Here is a 24388-nt window from a genome sequence, read left to right as displayed (position 1 = left end):
ACTCTGATTTTTGTTAAATTTTCCGCGGGGTTTAGAAGGGTGTTACAATAGTGGTATCAGAGCATAGTCGGTCGTTTGAGTCAGAGTCTTAGTGTCGGTTAATCCTTCGTATACGATTAGTGTAAGGTTGACACTGTCGATACTTCTTGTTCTAATGAATATTGTCTGATATTTAGCAGAACAATGGCCGGAAGAGGAGGAAGACATGACGACGCGATTGCTGAGGCTCTGGGCATGATTGCTGGTGTATTAGGAGGGAATGCCAATGGAGCTGGTATTGGTGCTGACAGGCAGCTGAACAGTTTTCAGAGGAACAATCCTCCGTTGTTCAAAGGCACGCACGATCCCGAAGGCGCTCAGAGGTGGCTGAAGGAAATTGAAAGGATCTTCAGAGTGATCGATTGTGCTGAAAACCTGAAAGTGAGGTATGGAACTCACATGCTGTCTGAAGAAGCTGATGATTGGTGGATGGCTAGTAGGGATGAGCTTGAATCTGCAGGTGTAGCGATTACTTGGGCTGTATTCAGGCGAGAATTCCTGAGGAGGTACTTTCCTAAGGATATTCGGGGCAAGAAAGAAGTTGAGTTTTTGGAGCTGACACAAGGTAACATGACGGTACCGGAATATGCTTCAAAGTTTGTTGAGCTGGCCAAGTACTATGTCCACTATAACAATGATGAAGCGAGCGAATTTTCGAAATGTGTTAAGTTCGAGAATGGTCTCCGTGATGAAATTAAGCAGGGAATCAGGTATCAAAGGATTCGTCGGTTTATTGATTTAGTAGATTGTAGTAGAATCTATGAAGAGGATAACCTCAAGCTGAAGTCATCTCACTCCCGCGAGTTAGTTGACAAGAAAGGGAAGAAGCCTATGGACCATGGTAAACCATATGGTAGGGGTAATTATAAAGCTGGAAATTGGAAGAAGCCTAGTGGGGGAGACTCTAGTGCTCCTGTTAAGTGCTTTAAGTGTGGGGAACCGGGACATCGTGTTCACGAGTGCAAAAGCGAAGAGAAGAAGTGCTACAGGTGTGGTAAAGTAGGCCACATTGCTGTTGACTGCAAGGGAAGGACTGTGACTTGTTATAACTGTGGTGAAGAGGGCCATATTAGTCCACAGTGTCCTAAGCCAAAGAAGAATCAAGCTGGGGGTAAAGTTTTCGCTTTATCAGGTTCAGAGACTACTGTCATACCCCAAAATTTGCCTTCCATATTTCCATTTACAATGATGCAGAGTTCAAGGTTCAAGTTCCAAAGATCACTTACTCAAAAGTCCAGATGGTCCATAGTCAACTGGTTTGACCTAAAAGTCAACCATAATCAGAGCATAGTCAAAGCCTCCCAATTTTGGTCAACATCAAGTATGTTAAGTACAACCATCATTTGAGCAAAGATTGATCATGATTCCATTAATAGAAACTCAGAGATGAACAAATACACAAAGGTCCAAATTAGGGTTTCTTAGGAGAAAGTCAACCCAACTTTGACTGGGTATAACTTTCACATGGAACATCAAAAATTCCCCACTCAAAGCCTATTTTGAAGGAAATTGGATTCTCTACAACTTTGTCTCTCACAAGCCAGGGCTAGAAATGATTCATTTGAGAGATACAGTGCAAAAGATTACAGGTCCTTTTCAGGCATCCTTCAAAAGCAGTTTTTTCCCAAGAAGGATATGATCAAGATAAAAGCTCCAAATGGAAAATATATTCCAAAGTGGCTTGTAGAGGACCTCTTGAGGTTTCCAAAAAGTATTAGAACTCCCTCATAGCCTAAAGATTGAGTGAGATATGATTGATCAAAGTTGGGCGATTTATGAGGACCAAATGTGAAATAAAAAGGAGGTCTAAGTTGGATTTCTTGCAAATGGGCCTATATTCTATGACTCAAACTTGGTCCACAAGCTACCCAAACCACATGCCACAAATTTTGCTTTCTATTTTAATTAATATAATTTTATTTCATTTTTTAATGATTTAAAGTAATTTAATTAAAAGAAAATCAAATATTGTGTCAAAAATATTCACATAAATTACTTTCAATCAACATTTATGGCTGAAAATCATATATTTTCGTGGATTATTGGTGGAGGAAGAAATTGATACAATTTTAGGCCAAAATAGAAAGTTTCCATTTGAAAATAAAATCAATTTTCTCAAGTTGGCAAGATTTGATTCAAAGGGCTTTGGGACAGTTTTGTTGACCTAATTTGATCCCCTATAAGTACATGACACAAGGCATACGGATAAGGGGGAGAAATTCTGGACAAAAACGCATTTGCAAGAACCGAAAAATCACTCAAGAACTTGAAATTGGTTTTTTGAAAATTCGGAGGTTTCAATAAGATTTGAAGGTCTCAAAAGCTTCCCCAAGCAATCTGGAACGTGTGTGGATCGTTTATCTGCTTCAGCACCCCCAGAACGACCTCCTATAAGCCCAGGTAAGTCGCTCTGCATCTTGATTCGATTAGCGCATTATATGCATCTTCATGATGTTTTGATCATATGTTATGACTTGTATTGATGTTCTGATCGTGTCTGAATCGTTTGTCTGAAGTTTATGTGCCTTAAACATGTTTTGCCATTAGAGCTCTATCCGAGTTTTAGGGTTTTGGTTTGGGGGTTTTTATCAGGGTTAAAATTAAGGGAAATTGAACGCGTGACTGATTTCGCATGGTCTAAGTGAGGAGATTGCATGTGGTGCGAACGATTTATGGGAGTACAGGCCCTAATCGCTATTTTCGTAGGGAAGGTTTGCTACGAGTGGTTTCGTAGCAAAATCATAGCAATACGTACAGGGTTTTTGCAGGTGTTTTGGAGAAGATGATGTGCTGTCATCATCCGGTTCGTGCGTTTGAACTTTCGCGCCTATTTCCTTTTGGTTTTTTTCTTGATTCATATGTTAGGTTATGGATGCGCATGGGTAACATATATGCCTGCATGGTGCGTTGGTTGTGTGATGCTTTGGTGAGGGGGAGGTCATGGGTTCGAGCCTCCCCTTCGCCTATTTATTTTTCTAAATATTACTCTATGATCCTGTGCGCTCCACACCCTGGCTATTACCATACACCTTCTCAGATCTGACCATTGGTCCCCACTAGCCTTAGATCTGACGCCCCAGGATTCAGTCCCATACTATACACCCTATTAACAACCATACTAAATCAAAATCCTAACAAACTAAAATAATTTTAATTAAATATTTGTTTTAATTAATTCTTTTAATATATTATTTATATATTAATAATTATTTTTATAAATAAAAATTAATATGTGATATTTATATTAAAAATGCCAATTTGTTGTTCGTGCCGATTAAATCGATTAATCGCTATGGTCAACAATAATTTTAATTAAAATGTTTATTTAAATAAAATACAAATGATTTCTATTTAGTTAAATGGTTGCAACTATTTTATTAGTTGTGATGATTAACTTTCCTGTTTTCTAAATTCCAATTTGTTATTATTTGTAATCATGTTAATCGGTTATGAGGGGTAACAATATAAAATAAAATTCACAAAAAATAATAAAACACAATAATTCATTATTAGTGATAATCGAATCAATCGATTTGAATTGGTAATGGTACAAAACCCCTAATCTTTTGACTATGGTGATCAAACCTATTGATCATTGCGGTTAATTGTGCCAAATCAGGGTTGTACGCCCAGAACATCTAAAACAACTTCAAAACATTTTTTAAACATTTTTCAAACATTTTTCAAACTTCAAACTCCAAATACAGATTTTTATCTACGACAGGCTATTCAAAGCCTTCAAACCTTCAAATCAAATTTCAAACCTTAAGGGCGTACAACCCGTCCCCCGAACTACGTTGACTCTGATTCTCCCTAAGGAGATACGTAGGCACTTGGCAACAAGGCGAGTCCCCCTCCCTAAAATCTCAATTTTCCCCTACTCAATATTTTAGCCATAAACCTTCACCTTAGATTCAAAGCCAATAGGAAAGGGTTGAGGATGCCTAACACCTTCCCTCGACCTGAATATAGTATCTTACCCCGATCTCTAAACTGCGTAGGGTTTCCTATTCGCCCTTCAGAATAGGTGGCGACTCTCTAAGCTTTAAATTTTTAGGCAGGTTGCTACAACTACTCCAGAGGATCGATTGATTAAAGGTACGTGTTTCATCCATGGCACTCCTTTAATTGCAATAATAGATACTGGAGCAACTCACTCGTTTATTTCGTTGGATTGTGCTAAACGTCTGAACTTGGAAATATCTGATATTCATGGGAGTATGATCATTGACACTCCTGCGTCGGGTTCAGTGACTACTTCGTTTGCCAGTTTGAACTGTCCAATTGATATTTTTGGTAGAGAGTTCGGAATGGACTTAGTGTGCCTTCCGTTGGAACAACTTGATGTCATCCTGGGTATGAATTGGTTGCAATTTAATCGGGTTCATATCAACTGTTTCACGAAGACACTTATTTTTCCTGAAGATGTCGGTGTTGAGAGCCTAGCAATGACGGCTAGACAAGTGGGAGAAGCCATGAAGGACGGGGCTGTCGTGTTTATGTTGATTGCATCCATGGAAGTGAATAAGAAAGTGGTGAGTAGTGGCTTACCGGTAGTATGTGAATTTCCAGAAGTCTTTCCAGAAGATGTAAGAGAGTTACCGCCAGAGAGGGAGGTAGAATTCGCTATTGAGTTAGTTCCTGGAACTAGTCCTGTGTCGATGGCGCCGTATCGTATGTCGGCATCTGAGTTAGCAGAGTTGAAGAATCAGCTAGAAGAATTACTGGAAAAAGAATTCATTCGTCCTAGTGTGTCGCCGTGGGGTGCGCCGGTGTTGTTAGTAAAGAAGAAAGAAGGCTCTATGAGATTGTGTGTGGATTATAGACAGCTGAATAAAGTTACTATCAAGAATCGGTATCCATTACCGAGGATTGATGATTTGATGGATCAATTGGTTGGTGCGAGTGTGTTCAGCAAAATTGACTTGAGGTCGGGATATCATCAGATTCGGGTGAAGACGGACGATATTCAGAAAACGACATTTAGAACAAGGTATGGTCATTACGAGTATACAGTGATGCCATTTGGAGTAACTAATGCGCCAGGTGTTTTCATGGAGTATATGAATAGGATCTTTCATCCTTACCTGGATCAGTTCGTGGTGGTATTTATCGATGATATTCTAATATATTATAAGAGTAAAGAAGAACATGCAGAGCATCTGAGGGTGGTATTATAACTACTGAAGGAAAAGAAACTTTATGCGAAACTGTCAAAGTGTGAGTTCTGGCTAAGTGAAGTAAGCTTTCTTGGGCATGTAATTTCTAAAGATGGTATTGCCGTTGACCCAACTAAAGTAGAACAGTGTCTCAATGGGAAGCTCCGAAGTCAGTTTCTGAAATCCGTAGTTTCCTTGGTCTTGCGGGTTACTATAGAAAGTTCATTGAAGGTTTTTCAAAGTTAGCGTTGTCGTTAACTAAGTTGACTAGGAAGGGTCAAGCATTCATCTGGGATTCGAAATGTGAAGAAGGATTCCAAGAGTTGAAGAAGAAGTTGACTAGTGCGCCGATCTTGATTTTGCCGAATCCGGCGGAATCTTTTGTTGTATATTGTGATGCTTCGTTGTTGGGATTAGGAGGTGTACTAATGCAGAATCAACAGGTAGTCGCTTATGCGTCGAGACAACTCAAAGTGCATGAGAGAAACTATCCGACTCATGACTTAGAGTTGGCAGCAGTGGTATTTGTGTTGAAATTGTGGAGACATTATCTGTATGGTTCGAGGTTTGAAGTGTTTAGTGATCACAAGAGCCTGAAGTATCTCTTTGATCAAAAAGAGCTGAATATGAGGCAAAGAAGGTGGTTAGAGTTCCTCAAGGATTATGATTTTGGACTGAATTACCATTCGGGTAAAGCAAACGTGGTTGCCGATGCTTTGAGTAGGAAGTCCTTGCATATGTCTATGCTGATGGTAAGAGAATTGGATTTAATTGAACAATTCAGAGATTTGAGTTTAGTATGCGAAGACACTCCTGTCAGTATTAAGTTGGGTATGCTGAAACTGACTAGTGGTATTCTGGAAGAGATTCGAGAGGGTCAGAAAGCTGATGTAGAGTTGGTGGATAAGTTGACTCTGATTAACCAAGGCAAGGGAGGTGAATTCAGAATCGACGGGAATGGTATTATAAGGTTTGGTAATCGTGTTTGTGTTCCTAATGTTTCCGAATTGAGGAAGAGTATTCTCGAAGAAGGACATCGTAGTGGATTGAGTATTCATCCTGGTGCTACCAAGATGTATCATGATTTAAAGAAGCTGTTTTGGTGGCCTGGAATGAAAAAGGAAATAGCTGAATTTGTCTATGCTTGTTTGACTCGCCAGAAGTCGAAGATTGAGCATCAGAAACCGTATGGAGCTATGCAACCGTTATTTATTCCAGAATGGAAGTGGGATAGTATATCTATGGATTTTGTTTCTGGTTTGCCGAAGACGGTGAAGGACTATGAAGCCATTTGGTTTATTGTGGATAGGTTGACAAAGTCTGCTCATTTTATACCAATGAGAATGGATTACCCGATGGAGAAGCTGGCTCAATTGTACATTGAGAAGATAGTGAGTTTACATGGTATTCCTTCGAGTATCGTGTCAGATAGAGATCCAAGGTTTACATCCAAATTTTGGGAAGGTTTGCAGAAGGCTTTGGGTACTAAGCTGAGATTGAGTTCTGCTTATCATCCGCAGACGGATGGACAGACAGAAAGAACTATTCAATCGCTAGAAGATTTGTTGCGTGCTTGTGTGTTAGAAAAAGGTGGTACTTGGGATAGTTATCTACCCTTGATCGAACTTACCTACAATAATAGCTTTCACTCGAGTATTGGTATGGCTCCGTTTGAAGCTTTGTATGGTCGGAGGTGTAGGACGCCTTTATGTTGGTATGAATCTGGCGAAAGTGCGGTGATTGGACCAGAGATTGTTCAAGAAACGACGGAAAAGATTAAGATGATTCAGGAGAAGATGAAGGCTTCTCAAAGTCGTCAGAAGAGTTATCATGACAAGAGGCGGAGAACACTTGAATTTCAAGAAGGAGATCACGTGTTTATGAGAGTTACTCCTATGACTGGTATCGGACGAGCTCTAAAGTCAAGGAAGTTGACTCCGCGTTTTATTGGTCCGTTTCAGATTTCAGAAAGAGTAGGAGATGTGGCGTATCGCATTGCGTTGCCACCGACGCTTGCAAATGTGCATGATGTATTCCATGTGTCGCAGTTGAGGAAATACATTGCTGATCCGTCGCATGTGATCCAAGTGGATGATGTACAGGTAAAGGATAATCTGACAGTTGAAGCTTTGCCTATGAGGATTGAAGATTGGAAGGTGAAACAATTGCGTGGCAAGGAGATAGCGTTGGTCAGAGTAGCTTGGGGAGGACCAGCCGGTGGAAATGTTACATGGGAATTGGAGAGCCAGATGAAGGACTCCTACCCGGAACTCTTTGCCTAAGGTATGTTTTCGAGGACGAAAACTTTTCTAGTGGGGGAGGGTTGTAACACCCCATAAATTTCTTTATTTAATTTAATTAATTTTTTTAATTAAATATTAGAATTAATTGAATTGTTTGAGAAATATGGATTGATGAAGCTAATGGGTCAGTGTCGCAAGTAGCAATTGGGGGGTGTGTCAGTTGCAAAGCCTTTTACTAAAATAAGGTTATATTTTCATAAAATAGAAAAGAGGAGGATTTTGTGAAAAGAGAACCAAAAGGGAGAAGAAAAGAGCTGAACGTGAAATTGGGAGGAGAGTAAGAGTAAAGAGCAAGGGCATCCAAGAATTCGACATCGAGGTAAGGGGGGATTCTTCTCATTAACCTCTATTATGGGTTGTATGAATGATTCAATAGAGTTTGTATGTTAGGATTCTGAATTGGATTGTATGTCGGGTTTGGGGTTTTGGGGTTTATAGAACTTGGTTCAATTTATGTTGTGAATGATGGTTGGTGTTAAATAATGATGTTAAGCTTGATTAGAAGTATGTGTAAATGTGCAAATTATGTTGTATGTGTGGTTTATTTTCTGAAATTCGTACTGGTATGATTTTGAGGGCATTTGGGATGTATAGAATGCTGTTTTTTGCAGGTTGGGGTTTCTGAAATCGCCGGTTCGCGCCGCGTGCACAGGGTTGGCGCCGCGAACAGGTGGGCAGAATGCCAGGATGTTGTGATACGCACAGGTCGCGCCGCGTGCACAGTGGTGGCGCCGCGAAGGCGTAACTTTTTCTCGTTTCGCGTCGCGTACAGGTGTTTGCGCCGCGAATAGCTTGGCAGAGAGCCAAGGATTTTTGGAACGCTCAGTTGGCGCCGCGAACCAAGTTGGCGCCGCGTGCTGTTGATGTTTGGGACTTTTTTAAAAGTTTAACGATGCATAACTTTTTAACTGTTAGTCCGTTTGGTGTGCCGTTTCGAGCACAGTGAAGCTAATTAAGCGATTTATGCAATAAAATAGTGTTTGATTTGTGACTCGATTTTATTTTAAAACAATTGATTTAATTGGTTGTGGTGGTTTGTGCGTACAAATGCACTGGTGAATGTTTTGACTATTAACTCGTCTTGATTGTGATTGATGATTAATATACATGTGTTGCTGATGTAAAATGTATATTTGAGATGGTTGAAAAAAAATAGCATAACTATTGTGTGGCTATTGTTATTGCATCGATTGATGATTATGATTGTTCAGTCGTTTGGTATTGATGATTAGTATGCGGTATGTGATGCATGCATTTCATAATCATGTTGTGGGCTGTATCCCTTATGGTGGTGGGACAGCGGTAGCTAATTCCCATTGTGTGGAATTGGTGAGAGAAGTAGCCGAATCTTTATGGTGGTGGATCGGTGAGGTGGGTTATCCCATGTTTGGTACCACATGCATTTAGTTGCATTGCATTAGGTTGTTGTGTATAATTGTAACATGAATGGAAGTAGTCCAATGTTATAATTTGTGTGTATTTGGTATGGATGATTGTATCTGATGAATGTTGCTATACTATCTGAATATAATTGAATTTGGGTGAATAATGTATGAATGAAGTTGTATTGTTTATATTCCTATAACATTTGTTAATGCGAATGAAACTCACCCTTACTATTGTTATTTTTTCAGATTGAGGAGTAGCTTGTGTACTTGGTGAGGATTAGATCGTCAAGTAATTCGTTAGAGTCAGTTGGGTCTGTGTCATGCTCTGGTCGTGTAACACTGGGAACGTTATTTTAGGATTGGTTGATAAATCCTTGTTTTGTTTATGGTTTATGGTTGGATCATGAGTCTCCGATTCTGGATGTTTAATTATTCAGTTGTTAAGAATATTCTGCTGTGTTAACATGATATCTGAATAATTTTTGGTTTATCGTTCCTTTATGGCATGACATGAATCTTTGTTTACTTTGTTGGAGTTGTAATACCCTTCTTCATGTTTTACTCTGATTTTTGTTAAATTTTCCGCGGGGTTTAGAAGGGTGTTACAATAGTGGTATCAGAGCATAGTCGGTCGTTTGAGTCAGAGTCTTAGTGTCGGTTAATCCTTCGTATACGATTAGTGTAAGGTTGACACTGTCGATACTTCTTGTTCTAATGAATATTGTCTGATATTTAGCAGAACAATGGCCGGAAGAGGAGGAAGACATGACGACGCGATTGCTGAGGCTCTGGGCATGATTGCTGGTGTATTAGGAGGGAATGCCAATGGAGCTGGTATTGGTGGTGACAGGCAGCTGGACAGTTTTCAGAGGAACAATCCTCCGTTGTTCAAAGGCACGCACGATCCCGAAGGCGCTCAGAGGTGGCTGAAGGAAATTGAAAGGATCTTCAGAGTGATCGATTGTGCTGAAAACCTGAAAGTGAGGTATGGAACTCACTTGCTGTCTGAAGAAGCTGATGATTGGTGGATGGCTAGTAGGAATGAGCTTGAATCTGCAGGTGTAGCGATTACTTGGGCTGTATTCAGGCGAGAATTCCTGAGGAGGTACTTTCCTGAGGATATTCGGGGCAAGAAAGAAGTTGAGTTTTTGGAGCTGACACAAGGTAACATGACGGTACCGGAATATGCTTCAAAGTTTGTTGAGCTGGACAAGTACTATGTCCACTATAACAATGATGAAGCGAGCGAATTTTCGAAATGTGTTAAGTTCGAGAATGGTCTCCGTGATGAAATTAAGCAGGGAATCAGGTATCAAAGGATTCGTCGGTTTACTGATTTAGTAGATTGTAGTAGAATCTATGAAGAGGGTCAGCATGAGACACGTGCCCTCAGGAAGTCGAAGTCAGAGACACGAGACCATGTAAAGTCGACGCTTCTGCGTCAAACGAACTATCACTAACTAGTGGCCTCCTGGAAAACTATCAAGAACAGGAGCAGCAACAACAACATGATTCTCCTGTTGGGCTTCAAGGTCTTTAGGGTCAACATGAGACACGTGCCCTTAGGAAGTCGAAGTCAGAGACACGAGACCATGTAAAAACGACGCTTCCGCGTCAAAAGAACTATCACTAACTCGTGGCCTCGAACGCTCTGCCCTCTCCCTACGAACGGACGCATGTTAGGATACATGACCATGCTCTAATCTGTCATGGTTTTCAACCATTGCTCCTATAATACAAATTAGAAAATTATATCAAAATCAAGGCAAGTAAAATCCATATATGCATCTCCGTAAAACATGAAAGGTAAAATTCAGAGACGGATCTTCGTAAAAATGTGCAATTGCAGGAAATGCAGAAAATTCCCCTAATCGAAAGATGTAATATGAACAAAATAGAATAACACATTCACAAAAGTGTTGGAAGTATGTAATATAAATGCGTCCGGAGCTACCATTGCGGAATCTTAAAGGATTTGTAACTTTTCATTCGTGGTGATCAAGATAAAGAAATGTCCATAAATAAATAAACCATGCCAACATACTTTATTCGTCCTCTCTTTAGTTGGATTTGTTAAGAGGGAAGTGAGTGGGGGATACATTATTTATGTTAGGACACCACAATGACAGAAAGGTGCAATTAGACATTCAGAGGTGCAATTAGACACCCCTTTTCTCTTTCTCTTTCATTTCATTTCAGAAAATTCAACAGAAACAGAAACAAACCAAAACAACCAACGTTCGCATTACCAATCGCTGCAAGTAACAAAGAAGGAGAAAGTAAAGTCACAAACTCACACATTCACACACCAGTCTCAGATCCAAATCTCCATTGCTTTCTCCTTCGTCCTCACCGATTCGGATCTCACCTTCAATCCGTTTGGAAATTGGATCCAATTCAACTTCCGACGATGAATCCGTTCTCTTCAGCCACGCGTCTGAGGTTTGCAATACAAATCCTTCTGTTTCAATTTCGTTCATGAAGAATAAGAACCGTTGCTTAGTCCTTACTGAGAAGAATAAGCTCAAAATTTGTGATATTGTTTAGTAACATTGAAACTAGCAAAGAATTAAGCTAATTACTTAGTAATTTTGTGGCATTATTATCATTATTATTCTGTAATTGAGTTTATACAGAAAACATTGCAAATTGCTAGATCCTGTATGGCTATTACTTGAAAATTGTTGCACATGTGGCATTTTTACTTGCTCACATTCACAAGAGTTTAGCTTCTTGATGAAAAGAGAGTAAGTGAGATTCTATACTGCAAATAATTTGAGAAAATGAAAGTGAGCGGATGTAATCACGGGTGCTGGTGTTGGTCACTGGATACTTCTTTAGAATGAAGTGTCGAGGCTATATAAAGTTTTTGTCTATATGGGTACTCTTATGGGTTGTGTCATTATGATGCTACTCGAATGATGATGATGTTATTGATGCAATGGGAGTTGTTACTTGAGAGGGAAATTGTTGCTACTATAGGAAACTTAGGGTGTGTTGTTTGCAATGAGGAGAATGTGTTGAGGTTTGGAAGTCTTGTAAAATGATGGGAAGGAAAAGTGAAGCAGTGACCATGAGGTTCAGGAGTCAAGTACAAATTGTAAAAGAATAAGATTTTATTTGGTTCCCTATAATGGCATTACCAATTTGATGAATATGATTTGAATGTCAGTGGAGTCAATCACACTTTGCTTAGAATGTTGTCACATAAGTGCATACATATGTCATCTTTATATAATAAGACTAAAAGGGGTGAAAATTTAAGAATAACTAGAAATACGGGGCAACAATTTGGAGCATTTTTTTCCGTACTAGCTTTGTAGTGTTTTCTTGGGGAGCATGATTGAAGACCTTGTGTTGTGCCAATATACTGTCTTTCACTCTTTGCAAATGGAAAGTAATAACCAATTGGCTATGCCTCTCTAGAGTTTTTAAAATAGGGTTTATCATTGAATTCTTCGCATGATTTGTTTCATTGGCCTATCCTTGATGGTATGTAGAGATTCGGAAATCCTCTTGTACTGATTTTCTGTTTTATTTGTACTGAGAATGAGACTCTCTTAACCATCTCTTTTGGGATAACTTTGCTCTTTCTAGTATTACATAATGCATACTTGAAAATTGAAAGTACAGCCCTCCCATACAGTCACTGAATTAAACTCTGATTTCTTGTTCTACATATCTTCTGATTGTGGTTGAAAATTTTCGTAGTACTTTTTGTGTGAAAAATGAAATGCAGTTAACATCTTTCTATTTTTTTTTACTCTTTTGCAAAGATGATTAATGTTTGTTGTATAGCTTGTGTTTGTGCATAATAGTTTAATTGTTATTATTAGTATCTTTTAACCATCATGTTCATATCCCCTCTTTTAGGGACATGATTCGGGCCATACGTGCTTGCAAAACTGCGGCAGAGGAGCGTGCTGTTGTAAGAAAAGAATGCGCTGCCATTCGGGCTTCAATTGATGAAAATGATCAACACTATAGGCATCGGAATATGTCCAAGCTAATGTTCATCCACATGCTTGGCTACCCCACACATTTTGGTCAAATGGAATGCCTCAAGTTGATATCATCTCCTGGATTTCCCGAGAAGAGAATAGGTTACCTTGGCCTTATGTTGCTTGTTGATGAAAGACAAGAAGTTCTAATGTTGGTCACCAATTCTTTGAAACAGTATCCATTTCAAGTCAATATTTCCCCTGTTTTATTGCTCATTTTTTAGATTCCATTTACAAATGCTCTAGAGAGTAACTTTAAACGTATGTTACAGAAACTGTTAGTTTTTTATACTGAGTTTAACTCATCATTACAAAATCGGCTTAGTTTTTTATAGTGAGTTTAACTCATCATTACAAAACCGGTTTGTAAGGTGAAGGTGCAACTCTTTTATAAACTCTTTTTAGGCTCTATCTTTAATCTATATGGGACTTCGGTTTTTTCCAATACACTCCTTCACGCACTATACTATTGGGCTTGATGTGTAAATATATATGGTGGGTGGTTTTTCCAATACATCCCTCACGCCCAACACCACAGGGGGTGATGCGTAGATGTAAATGATGGATGACCCATATAGATATGCTCTGATACCATGTTAGGTTTTTATTTAATATTGAACCTATTTCATCATTACAAAACTAGCTTGTAAGGTGAGTGTGCTTCTCTTTTATAAACTCTTTTTAGGCTTTCTTTCATTTATGTGGGACTTAGATTTTTTCCAACACCTCCCCTCATGCGCAACAATATTGAGTGTGGTGCGTGGATATAGATGGTGGGTGAATCGAATCAATATGTGGGACTTGGTTTTTCCAATAGAAGCCTTAATTAAATACCAGAGATCTTAATCATACAAATCAGTATATAGTGGGGCTTGCTCTTTGTGCTTTAGGGAACATTTGTTCAGCTGAAATGGCTCGTGATCTTGCACCAGAGGTTGAGAGGTTGCTGCAATTTAGGGATCCAAATATTCGGAAAAAGGTAACTTTTCGTTATATTTTATGTCCTTTCATAAGATTGTTATCACTTTAGGAACAATTGAACTTAATGTGTTTATTGGATAGTTGAAGTTACACATAGTTGAATGCTCAAGAGAAGAAAACATGCTATGAATGCTTTTATTTTATGGCTCACAATGTCTCCTATACATTATGACATCACCTCTCTTCACTTAAAGTAATTAGTTTTGAATTTTCTCTGCTTTTACTCTGCAAGATTATGGCTTATTATTTGTTGCTGTTTCTTAATTTGTTTGATGGTGTTTATTTCACGGATTCAAAAGATCTTTGTTGTATGGATCTGTATATCCCATGAGACATACTTGTTTTTCTTGTACAACTTGCCTGCATCCAGTCTAAAGTATGCCAAATTTTTAGATTTTCATTATAGTAAGTTGACTATACTCACTTTTTTTTATAGGCAGCATTATGCTCTTTAAGAATCATAAAGAAAGTCCCAGACTTGGCAGAAAATTTTGTCAATCCTGCTACTGCCTTACTAAGGGAGAAGCATCATGGAGTTTTGATCACCGGGGTTCAGCTTTGTACAGAGCTGTGTAAAGTTAGCTCAGAAGCTCTTGAACATATTAGAAAGGTTCTTTCCCGTCTTTCTTATAGTCATTTTGTCTCTGATTTAGTGTATTTATTAGCATGTATTCGTGATATGAACTGAGGTAAATTTATCCACTATAGACTCTGCATGAGAAAATCATTACGTGCCACAATATCTACAAACACACATGCGGTCTTGTTGCTGTTAGTGCGTTTCACCCGTGTTTGAGTTAACAATATGATGTCTGATGTTTGCAAAGTAAAATCTCGTTTCAAATGGCTAGCTTGCAATTTTCTACATTATGGAACCACTTGTTAGTCTTTGCAAGCATGCCTGCATCATATAAATATAATGTTCTTGTGTAAAGGCATATAAAAATATCTGCAAGTGGATTTGACTGCAGTCAGCTTTGTTGTAATAAAAAAGTGAACAATTATTGTAGAAATGCACAGAAGGTTTGGTGAGAACTCTAAAGGATCTAGCAAACAGTCCTTATTCACCAGAGTATGATATTGCTGGCATTACAGACCCCTTTCTCCATATTAAATTGCTTAGACTGTTGCGGGCATTGGGTGAAGGTGATGCGGATGCTAGCGACTCTATGAACGACACACTTGCCCAGGTCAGTGCACATCAGCAATTTTATTATTTTTATTGTTATTTCTCCTGCTATGATGGCTGAATTATTTGTTACTTATGCATTGTTTCATTAATAACCTCATTTGTTAAATATACTACACTTTTTGAATATTCTTTTTCCACTTGTATACAATCTGACAAATGCATATTATTTCCCAAAGTACATATTAATAATAATGACTGACTTTTATTTATGGCAGAAATAGTTATTGTAAAGACAATTCTTATCCAAGAAATTTGAGAGTCTTGGTTTTTCCCTCCAAGAATTAGAGAGCTTGGTCTCTCCCTCCCAAAACCATTCAAAATCTACCACATCCCTACTTTCTCCTTTCCTTTCTATATTTATTCTCATGCTAGCGAGTGCCCCACGGACAGTCTTTAAGGATTTTAAATAAAGAAAATATTAAAAAAAAAATCAATTCCAATGCATTAATATTAGTATTTCCAAAAAAACATACCTTTTTATTCTTTAGAAAATTCAGTTATTTCAATTTGCCATGCATTTAATACAAGTATTTCCAAAAAAGAACCTTTTTAAACTCTTAAAGAGTGCCCTTGTGGCACTCGTTAGCATTTCCCTTATTCTAAAACAGAAACTCACATAACCATAACTGCTACATATAACTGACATCAATAAAAATAACTACCCGTAACTGCCCATTATAAGAAGTCTATCACAAACCTTCTGTTTTTTTTAAAGTGAGATTGGGCAGCTACAATTTATAATTAAGCATGTTACTGTGATGGTTGTTTGCCTTTTTTTTTTATTTTTATTTTTTTACTTTTTATGTATAGCTGTACTACTCTAATAAGTAATAAGTGAGGTTTGTATTCGACTAATCAATTATTTGTCAGGGTGAGAAATAGGGCCTCCCGGATTCAATGCATGCTCAAATGTTTGGGCCTAGATCAATTAAATATTCTGCCGTAGTTATGCATCCATAATTTAGTCACTGTTAAACTCTTCTATATTTTCACGCACTAAGCCTCACCTTTTCATAATTAATTTTAACCACTTGACAAAATAATCAAATTAAGTTCATTAGTTGTAACTGCATGCATATGCTTAGTTCTGTTTATTCGTTATCAAATCCATACAATGGTAAATGTGTTATTTTTCTTTATTAAATTTATGGTTAAATTTTTCAAGTTGCACCTGTTTTAGGTGGCTACAAAGACAGAGTCAAACAAAGTTGCCGGGAATGCGATTTTGTATGAGTGTGTTCAAACAATAATGAGCATTGAAGATAATGGTGGATTGCGTGTGCTTGCAATCAATATCCTAGGAAGATTTTTGTCAAATCGGGATAACAATATCAGGTATTTTTCAGGAAATAAAACATCTGAATTATTTATAAATCAGTTACATTAAGTGATGTAGGTTCCTTCCTTCATTAATTACTGAGATAGTTCATAGAATTTATTAATATCATTAATAGTCCAATAAGCAAAATGAAACTTCTAAAAGCTGAAGCTGAAAAAAAAGAGCTTTAGATGAGCGAGGTAAATAAAAGTAAATTAAGTTAAATCGTTAGGGATCTGTGCCGTTTATGCAACATCAAGATTCGTAGGCATGTTTTGTTTTGAAAATTGCTTACATTGAATCATCTGATTGAGTGAATTTGTTGCCTTGCCAATTTTATTTTCTACCGGTCAGATTTATTTTTAAAATGGAATAAAAAAGAGGAAGAGTTGTTGGGAGTTGAAAGACATGACCATGACGAATAGCAGGTCTGAAGGCTAATTAATTATCTGATACAGGCGGAAAATGTGCTTGATTCTATTTCAAAGTTTGTATTGTTGTATAAATTTCTTTTTGCAAAAATCATGTTTGTCAGAAGCAATTCACACCTAGCCTGTCTTGAGAAATTCTAAGTGATCTCGCTTGTGCTTCTGGCTGTTTGGAAACAGAGGTATATATAAGCTGTCAGATTACTAAAAAGGAAAACATTTGGTTGAAGGCAGGACTAAGGAATACATTTTTGTCTAAATTCAGTTTTTAAAGGATCATTTGTCAAAAAAGACTATATATTACTTTACAAACAGAAAACACTTCTTAATGGAGATGGAGAAGCTACCTATACCATTAAAAATAGTTTTCTCTTTACGTTTTGGTCATCAAGGACTCTAATTTTGGGTCAAAACCTATTAAATGAATTGTTTGAAACCACTTTTTCCTTCTCTGATCATTTATACAGATAGTTACTTTGGTAATCTTGAAGCTAGTAAATTTACACTCTCTTCTTTGCTAAATGGCATGACTACCATTGATAATAATTCACAATTGCTTGACATAGGTTAGTCAATCCCTTGCTGTATCTTTTACAATTAGTACTTAATAAAAACACGAGTAGTTCCTACATTGTGTTCACCAGGACCTATACTCAATTGATCCTTTTTTTATTTTCTTTTAAAATTTTAATGTTTCTTTTTGATTGCTCTACATTATTGAAGAGAAATGAAAATTTTCCTACTTTTCCCTTCAGATATGTGGCATTGAACATGCTGATGAGGGCTGTGAGTGCTGACGCTCAAGCAGTACAGAGACATCGTGCAACAATTCTGGAATGTGTAAAAGTATTGATTCATCCCTCTTGTTTCATTATTTGATGATGAAGCTGAGTTTTATTTACACTTTGAGAAGATAGTGACTCGACTTCTTGTTTAGGATGCCGATGCTTCAATTCGGAAAAGAGCCCTTGAACTTGTTTATGTTCTGGTGAATGAAACCAATGTGAAGGCCTTAACAAAAGAGCTAGTAGATCATCTTGAAGTCAGTGATCAAGATTTCAGGGAGGACCTTACTACCAAAATCTGCTCAATAGTTTCAAAGTGAGTCTAGGAAGTTCTCAATAACATTCCTTTTTCAGTGCACATGGGACATTTTTACCATCTGTATTATTTTTCATGTTTTTTGGCGGCTGGGAAACCAAGCTAGAGTTGACTGTTTATTAGAATTAATAATTAAAATGTTTTTTTCTCTTCTGTATTAAAAGATTTTTGGGTCATTCATAATTTTCCATTAATATAAGATGTATTGATTTGTTTACAACTTTTCACTTTTGTTGATGATTGATTCTTAGAAACTTTTTGAACTGTTTTTTCATTTACTTTTGGGTTAACAATACTAAACATCTTTTCTGTTTTTTATCCTTGAATCTATGCATTCTGGATATTTCTGTGACTTCTTCACCCTGTTTCTTTTCTCTGGTATTTAAAATAGAAGCGACTTGGCTCATTTTGCATGAGCATGTTTCCTTTTATCAGTTTAAAATTATAAACTAGAGAGGTTTTTTTCATCAGTTGACCCCATAGTATGTTTTGATTAATTATCATTCAATTATTTGCACTTCAGGTTTTCCCATGAGAAGATCTGGTACATTGATCAGATGCTTAAGGTTCTGTCCAAGGTATGAATCTAAGAAAGAAGCATTTGTATTGAACTAAAATCTCCAAGATGAAAAACCTGATCCATACTAGTTTTTTGGGTATTAATTCATGATGTGTTTTTTGTATGATAAATAGTTAATTGTTTCCATCTCTACAACTGGCATGCTACATCCCCTGAAAATTGATTGCCATGACAGCTTATTACATTTTTCTGACAGCCATGTATATTTCAATTTGTGTTTTTATGTCTATTTCTATATAAGTACCAAGCTGCACTGCTGCTTCTATGTAATGGTCACAAATCATAACTATATAAATTTAGTGTTTTATTGTATACTTGTAGTTGTATCACTAGTTTGATGCTTGTCCATATTGAGCCCTTTTATTATTTTAGAAATTAAGTGCAAATATTGATCTCTATGCTACGCTAGTAGGCCGGAAATTTCCTAAAAGATGAAGTATGGCATGCCTTAATTGTTGTCATAAGCAATGCTTCCAAGCTTCATGGATATTCCGTAAGAGCATTATACAAGTTATTTCAGACGTCAACAGAACAGGTGCTCTTAAACAACATATATCAATAATGTTGATTTTCACCTGCTGTCATTTATGCAATAACATTGATGAATATTGCCACCAGGAAACTTTTGTTCGTGTTGCAATGTGGTGCCTTGGAGAGTATGGCGACTTATTAATCAATAATGTTGAAATGCTTGACATAGAAGATCCGATAACAGTAAGTGAATAGATTCTTGACATTTTATTCACAATGTTTGTACTTTTGCTGGTTCCATCAAAATGATAAAGTCACTTCATCTCAAGTAATGGTTTAATAACTTGATATTCATATTGGTACTGGAAGCTACACACAAAACATACTCTAATTATTTTAAAATAACAAAAGCCTTTTCTCTTGAGGTGAGGTCGGCTCAAGGATCAGACAACATCATAATGTCCTCTTGTAAAGTATAAACCATGTCTTATGATAGAGTGTTAACATACAATATTTTCTTAGTTGACTTTGACTTATAATTTCTCTTAGCTCCTGTAGTTAACTACAGGGCTACCCTCCACATGATTTACTTTACTAATCGAGGCTCGTACAAGTCCACCTAAGATTCTACAATTTTTTCACGATAGGTGCTGCCCCAAACATAGTATTTTGTTGAATATTCATGACATAGATCAATGATGATAGTGTTCTAATAGTTTATAAATATTAAAAATAATATGTTCTAGCAGTACCCTTCCTGACGGGGTTTCTTTTTGATGGCTCCCTCCCATTTAGACAATGTCATATATAGTAGGAAGCCTTACCTTGCGCAGTACTGATGTCATAAATAAAATAAAATCCATCAGTTTCAGAACCACTTGATCATTGTTGAAATGAATTATTTGGTTCTTTTCCTGTTTCTTTTGTTATTATCCTATATATTGTTAGGAAAACAATGGGAAAGTACTTACATGTTTTTTGCATGTTATTGCTATGCTCGACATTTGCTTTGCTAAATTTGCAGAATTATGGGCATGATATGTACTCGGCACTAAACCATAAAGTTTAGATTCTAGCTTACTACCGCCTCTTTTCTTTTGAATTCCCATTGCTTAGTTCGTTTTTGTAGGAGTAATGAGGCAATGTCAAATTCCTTCTGTGTGTTTTCCTTTCTTTAAAAAAGAAATGTAGGTTATACTTATTAGGTCACCTAATCAATGGTTGGACTGTTGTTGACTATTGATGCGTGTCGTAGCCTGTTTCCATTTCCACATAGTAGTGGCTCGTAGGAAAATATATAAATCAATAATCTTTTGTTTCATTTTTATTTTTCTTTACTTTTAGTCTTCTTTAATTTTCTTTTATTCTTCATCTATTTAATATGAACAGGTGACCGAGTCAGATGCCGTGGATGCTGTAGAGCATGCTTTAAAACGTCATGCATCAGATCTTACCACAAAAGAAATGGCTTTGGTTGCCTTATTGAAACTCTCTTCACGGTTTCCTTCTTGTGCAGAGTATGATATGCTTTCTAATGTTTGTGAATACCTATACATTATACCTTAAAATGAATATATTTAATCTTTATTGCATTTGCGTTATAGTAATGTAATATTTAAGTTAAGCCCTGTATTATCTGGCTTAAAACTGTTGGAAACACAGCGTGATTGGTGCCATGAATGTGTAGTCTTCTCTATAACAATTAATGGTTCTTTTTCATCTATGTTCTTTACTCCTTTTATAAATCAAATACTCGTATACCTATATTAGCCTCATATCCTCTTGTATTTGCATATTTGACATGAAAATTTTAATCTCTCTTTTGTTCTATATGTATAGGAGAATCAGAGACATAATCATTCAGTACAAGGGGAACCTAGTGTTAGAATTGCAGCAAAGATCTATAGAGTTCAATTCCATTATTGCAAAGCATCAAAATATTAGGTGAGGCTACTCGAATTGCTTACTATAATATGTCGAGAACTTGGATTTCTACCACCAACTTTTAAGAGGAACCCCATAATCAGATTTGTTTATCGACATGCAGTTCTACACTTGTAGAAAGGATGCCAGTTTTGGATGAGGCGGCTTTCAATGCTAGGAGGGCTGGGTCTTTGCCTGATGCAGCTTCAACTCCAACTTCAACTCCAACAGGTCCTTCAGTTAGTCTTCCGAATGGAGTAGTCAAATCTGCGGCTCCTCTTCTAGATCTGCTTGATCTAGGTGCAGATGATACTCCTGCACCAAGCTCTTCTGGCGGTGATTTTCTTCAGGATCTTCTTGGTGCTGATCAGTCATTTGTGTCACAACAGTCTGGTTAGTGTTTGTGGTTTAACTTTTTGTATATAATAATGCATGTATAAGTAAATATCTTTTATCTAAGAATTGCCACTGTAGTTTTTTCCATAAAGAAGTAGGTACCTCTATTTACATGTTGAACCTCTTGGTCAATGGCTGAATCAAATATAGAATTGACAGTTTTTCTTAGGGGAGAAAAAGAAAATTTACGTAGGAGGAAAAAAATAATATAAAGAAAGAGGACAAGACTTCCTCCCAAGAAAGTTAGAAAATAAAACACCTAGAACTTGAATGTTTGAATCTTATAACAAAGCATGCCAATTTCTTTGCATGTCTATCAAAGAAACATCTCTATAGAGACCACAGGCAAAGCAACATTGAAAAGGACAATTTGAAAAAACATAAAAGTATCCCAAATATTATCCAAAATATATGTATTTCCCTTGAAACTTCTGGCATTCCTTTCCAACCAATGGAACTATAGAACATCAAAGACAGAGCACTGCCACTTCTTTACGAAAGTCAAAAGGAACTTATGATTGTAGATTTGATAAAATTTTCAATGCATTTGTTATTAATGGTTTTAGAAGATATATGGTTCTTCTATCAGTTGAAGAAATATTTTGATGAAGTTTACTGTGTTTTATGGGTTTAGTTACATTTAACTTTCAAGTAGTTTATGATGTGCAACTTGAAAAATGTAATAGTTCTTTCTTCACTAATAGAAAAATCAAGAAACAGCAATATAAAGACGCATGCATCTTTATTTTGTGAAGACAGTTTGTTAATGAAGATACATGTAATCTTATTTATGGTGCATAGTTCATTCTAACATTATCGTACTGTATGATATTTAGGTGCTACTCATACTTCAAAAAATGGCACAGATGCTCTTTTGGATCTTTTGTCGATTGGATCACCTTCTGCACCTACTGAATCACCTTCTGCTCAAAGAAACTCATCTACAATTGATATATTATCCCCGGGTACAAGTAAAAGGGAACCAGTTTCATCATTGGATGATCTCTCACCAGTGTCACATTCTTCGCGGACATCTTCAAATGCTGGAGTTGCTTCTATGACAGATTTGTTGGATGGTTTTGCCTCTGGCCCATCAGCAAGTGGTAAACTTTGTTTAACAAATGCAAAAAGATCGTTGATTGATATTAAGTCTAATTACTAATTGCCCATTTTTCTTTTGTCTTGAATAGAAAACAATGGACATATTTATCCGTCAATAACTGCATTTGAGAGTAGCTCCTTGAGGTTGACATTCAATCTTTCTAAGCAGCCAGGAAGTCCACAAACAACCACTATCCAAGCTACCTTTATGAATCTGTCCTCTAATGCATATACAGATTTTGTTTTCCAGGCAGCAGTTCCAAAGGTATGCCCCGTCTTATGCTGTTGTGCTTTCTAGTTTCTAAATGTACTATTAAGATCATCACCAATCACCATAGGATAATTTGACATATAATTTTGATATACTGCTTTTAATAGATCATGATATTTATCATTTTCAGTTCCATGATTTCCAATTGCTATTGAAATTTGAAATTATCTTCCCATTCCTTTGTTTGCTATGTAATTGTATAACCACATGGAAATCGGTAAACCACAACTTGAGTCTGCACCTGTTACGAACTGAATCATTTCCTCCGTATTAGTGTATTTTCCTGTCGGCCTCTGGGGACTACATTTGTACATTTTGAAAATCTTGGTCAGTTTTACTTGTTTTATTTATCATCTATTTCTTATGTATGTTGGCATTTTTTTTTCAGTTTCTTCAGTTGCTCTTAGATCCAGCTAGCGGCAATACTCTCCCTGCTAATGGAAAGGGGTCTATCACGCAAAATTTAAAAATTACTAACACCCAACACGGAAAGGTAAAATTTATTTGTTGTTTACAAAATATTCATGCTCTACTTTGTGCCTTATGATTTTATCTTCAAGCGCGCTTCTTAAAGCAGACTTGTCAGGCTGACGGAAAGCAACTATTCTTTTACAGAAATCTCTTGTCATGCGTATAAGAATAACATACAAGATTAATGGGAAGGAAACACTGGAAGAAGGACAAATCACTAATTTTCCTCGTGATTTATGAGGCGAAATGGTTAATGCCAGTGGTCATTTTGGTGATGCACAATGCCCTGTGTTTTCTACACATTTCATATTACTTCTGCTATTTTTTTTTGTGTTTCATTCTTTCAAATGAGGGGCCAATATGGTTTTAGCAACTGGAACCACTCTCTGGATCAAAGTTGATATCTGTTTGGTGGCTTCACATTTAACTATTCGAATGTTTCTTTTTTTCTTTACGTATTTTATGTACATTAGTACAAAATATTCCTGTATGAAAATATCGGAAATCAAATTTTGCCTTTCGAGGCACTGAGTATAGTGTAATATTGAGAACATTTGAAGTGATTGTTTTTTTATTTCCTTAGGTAGTTTTCCAGTTTGGCTGTTCAGTCAGTGTTGACAGCAGTTTGATGTCTGATACGGATTTTAGAGTTTAACAATTGTTTATATAATATTTTATTTTGTGTAACATTTTCCCCCTCATGATTTAAACCCAATATTATATCAGGTATTTCTTATTTGTTTCTGTCTTGTGCTCTGTTATGCTTTCTTGTTTGATTTTTGGATGTTAAATTGAAAGTAAATATTTTCTGCTATAAAGTCTCTGATTTATCTAAACCCATGATGATAACCTTTTTTATTCTGTAAACTCTGATGTTACAGTAATGTTGATTTAATATTTTGTAAAAAAATTTGCATATAAATTCAAGGTGAATTATAAAGATAGGATCTGATAAGCTTCTCACAGATTATACTTCTATGCCATGAGGACTTTGATAGTATCATATCCAATGAGATTAACATTGTGGAAAATGAGAATGTGTTTATATTTTATTGGCTTAAATGTGTTTTTTAGCTTCTTTATTTTAATTTTTTTTAACGTTTTAGCTCTGCCATTTGAAAACTCGAATTTTAATTCTTTTATTTGAGATTTTTTATCCCTGTCAAATTTGAAGATGTAGCATCTACATAAATGATGTGTAGTGAATTTGCGAGGTTCATGTGAATTCATGCAAGTAAAAATTGTTCATGTCATTACATTAATAT

General features: G+C 36.6%; 1 protein-coding gene across 1 annotated transcript; it reads left to right on the top strand.

Moving 5' to 3' along the window:
• Positions 1–10969: 10969 nt before the first annotated feature.
• LOC131620518 (AP-1 complex subunit gamma-2-like) lies at positions 10970–23859 on the top strand. Its single transcript, XM_058891631.1, has 18 exons — positions 10970–11331; positions 12763–13065; positions 13728–13869; positions 14308–14481; positions 14882–15061; positions 16244–16398; positions 17565–17655; positions 17747–17910; positions 18434–18488; positions 18903–19025; positions 19109–19204; positions 20351–20478; positions 20801–20905; positions 21009–21277; positions 22117–22383; positions 22471–22646; positions 23041–23145; positions 23268–23859. The coding sequence occupies exons 1-18, from the start codon at positions 11300–11302 to the stop codon at positions 23361–23363; spliced, it is 2661 nt and encodes an 886-aa protein (XP_058747614.1). The 5' UTR covers positions 10970–11299; the 3' UTR covers positions 23364–23859.
• The last annotated feature ends 529 nt before the right edge of the window (positions 23860–24388 follow it).

The sequence above is a fragment of the Vicia villosa genome, linkage group LG7, assembly GCF_029867415.1.
Source record: "Vicia villosa cultivar HV-30 ecotype Madison, WI linkage group LG7, Vvil1.0, whole genome shotgun sequence".
In the NCBI taxonomy this organism is placed as follows: domain Eukaryota; kingdom Viridiplantae; phylum Streptophyta; class Magnoliopsida; order Fabales; family Fabaceae; genus Vicia; species Vicia villosa.
Note: the sequence above shows the minus strand (reverse complement) of the source record. Positions and strands in the feature narration are given on the sequence as shown.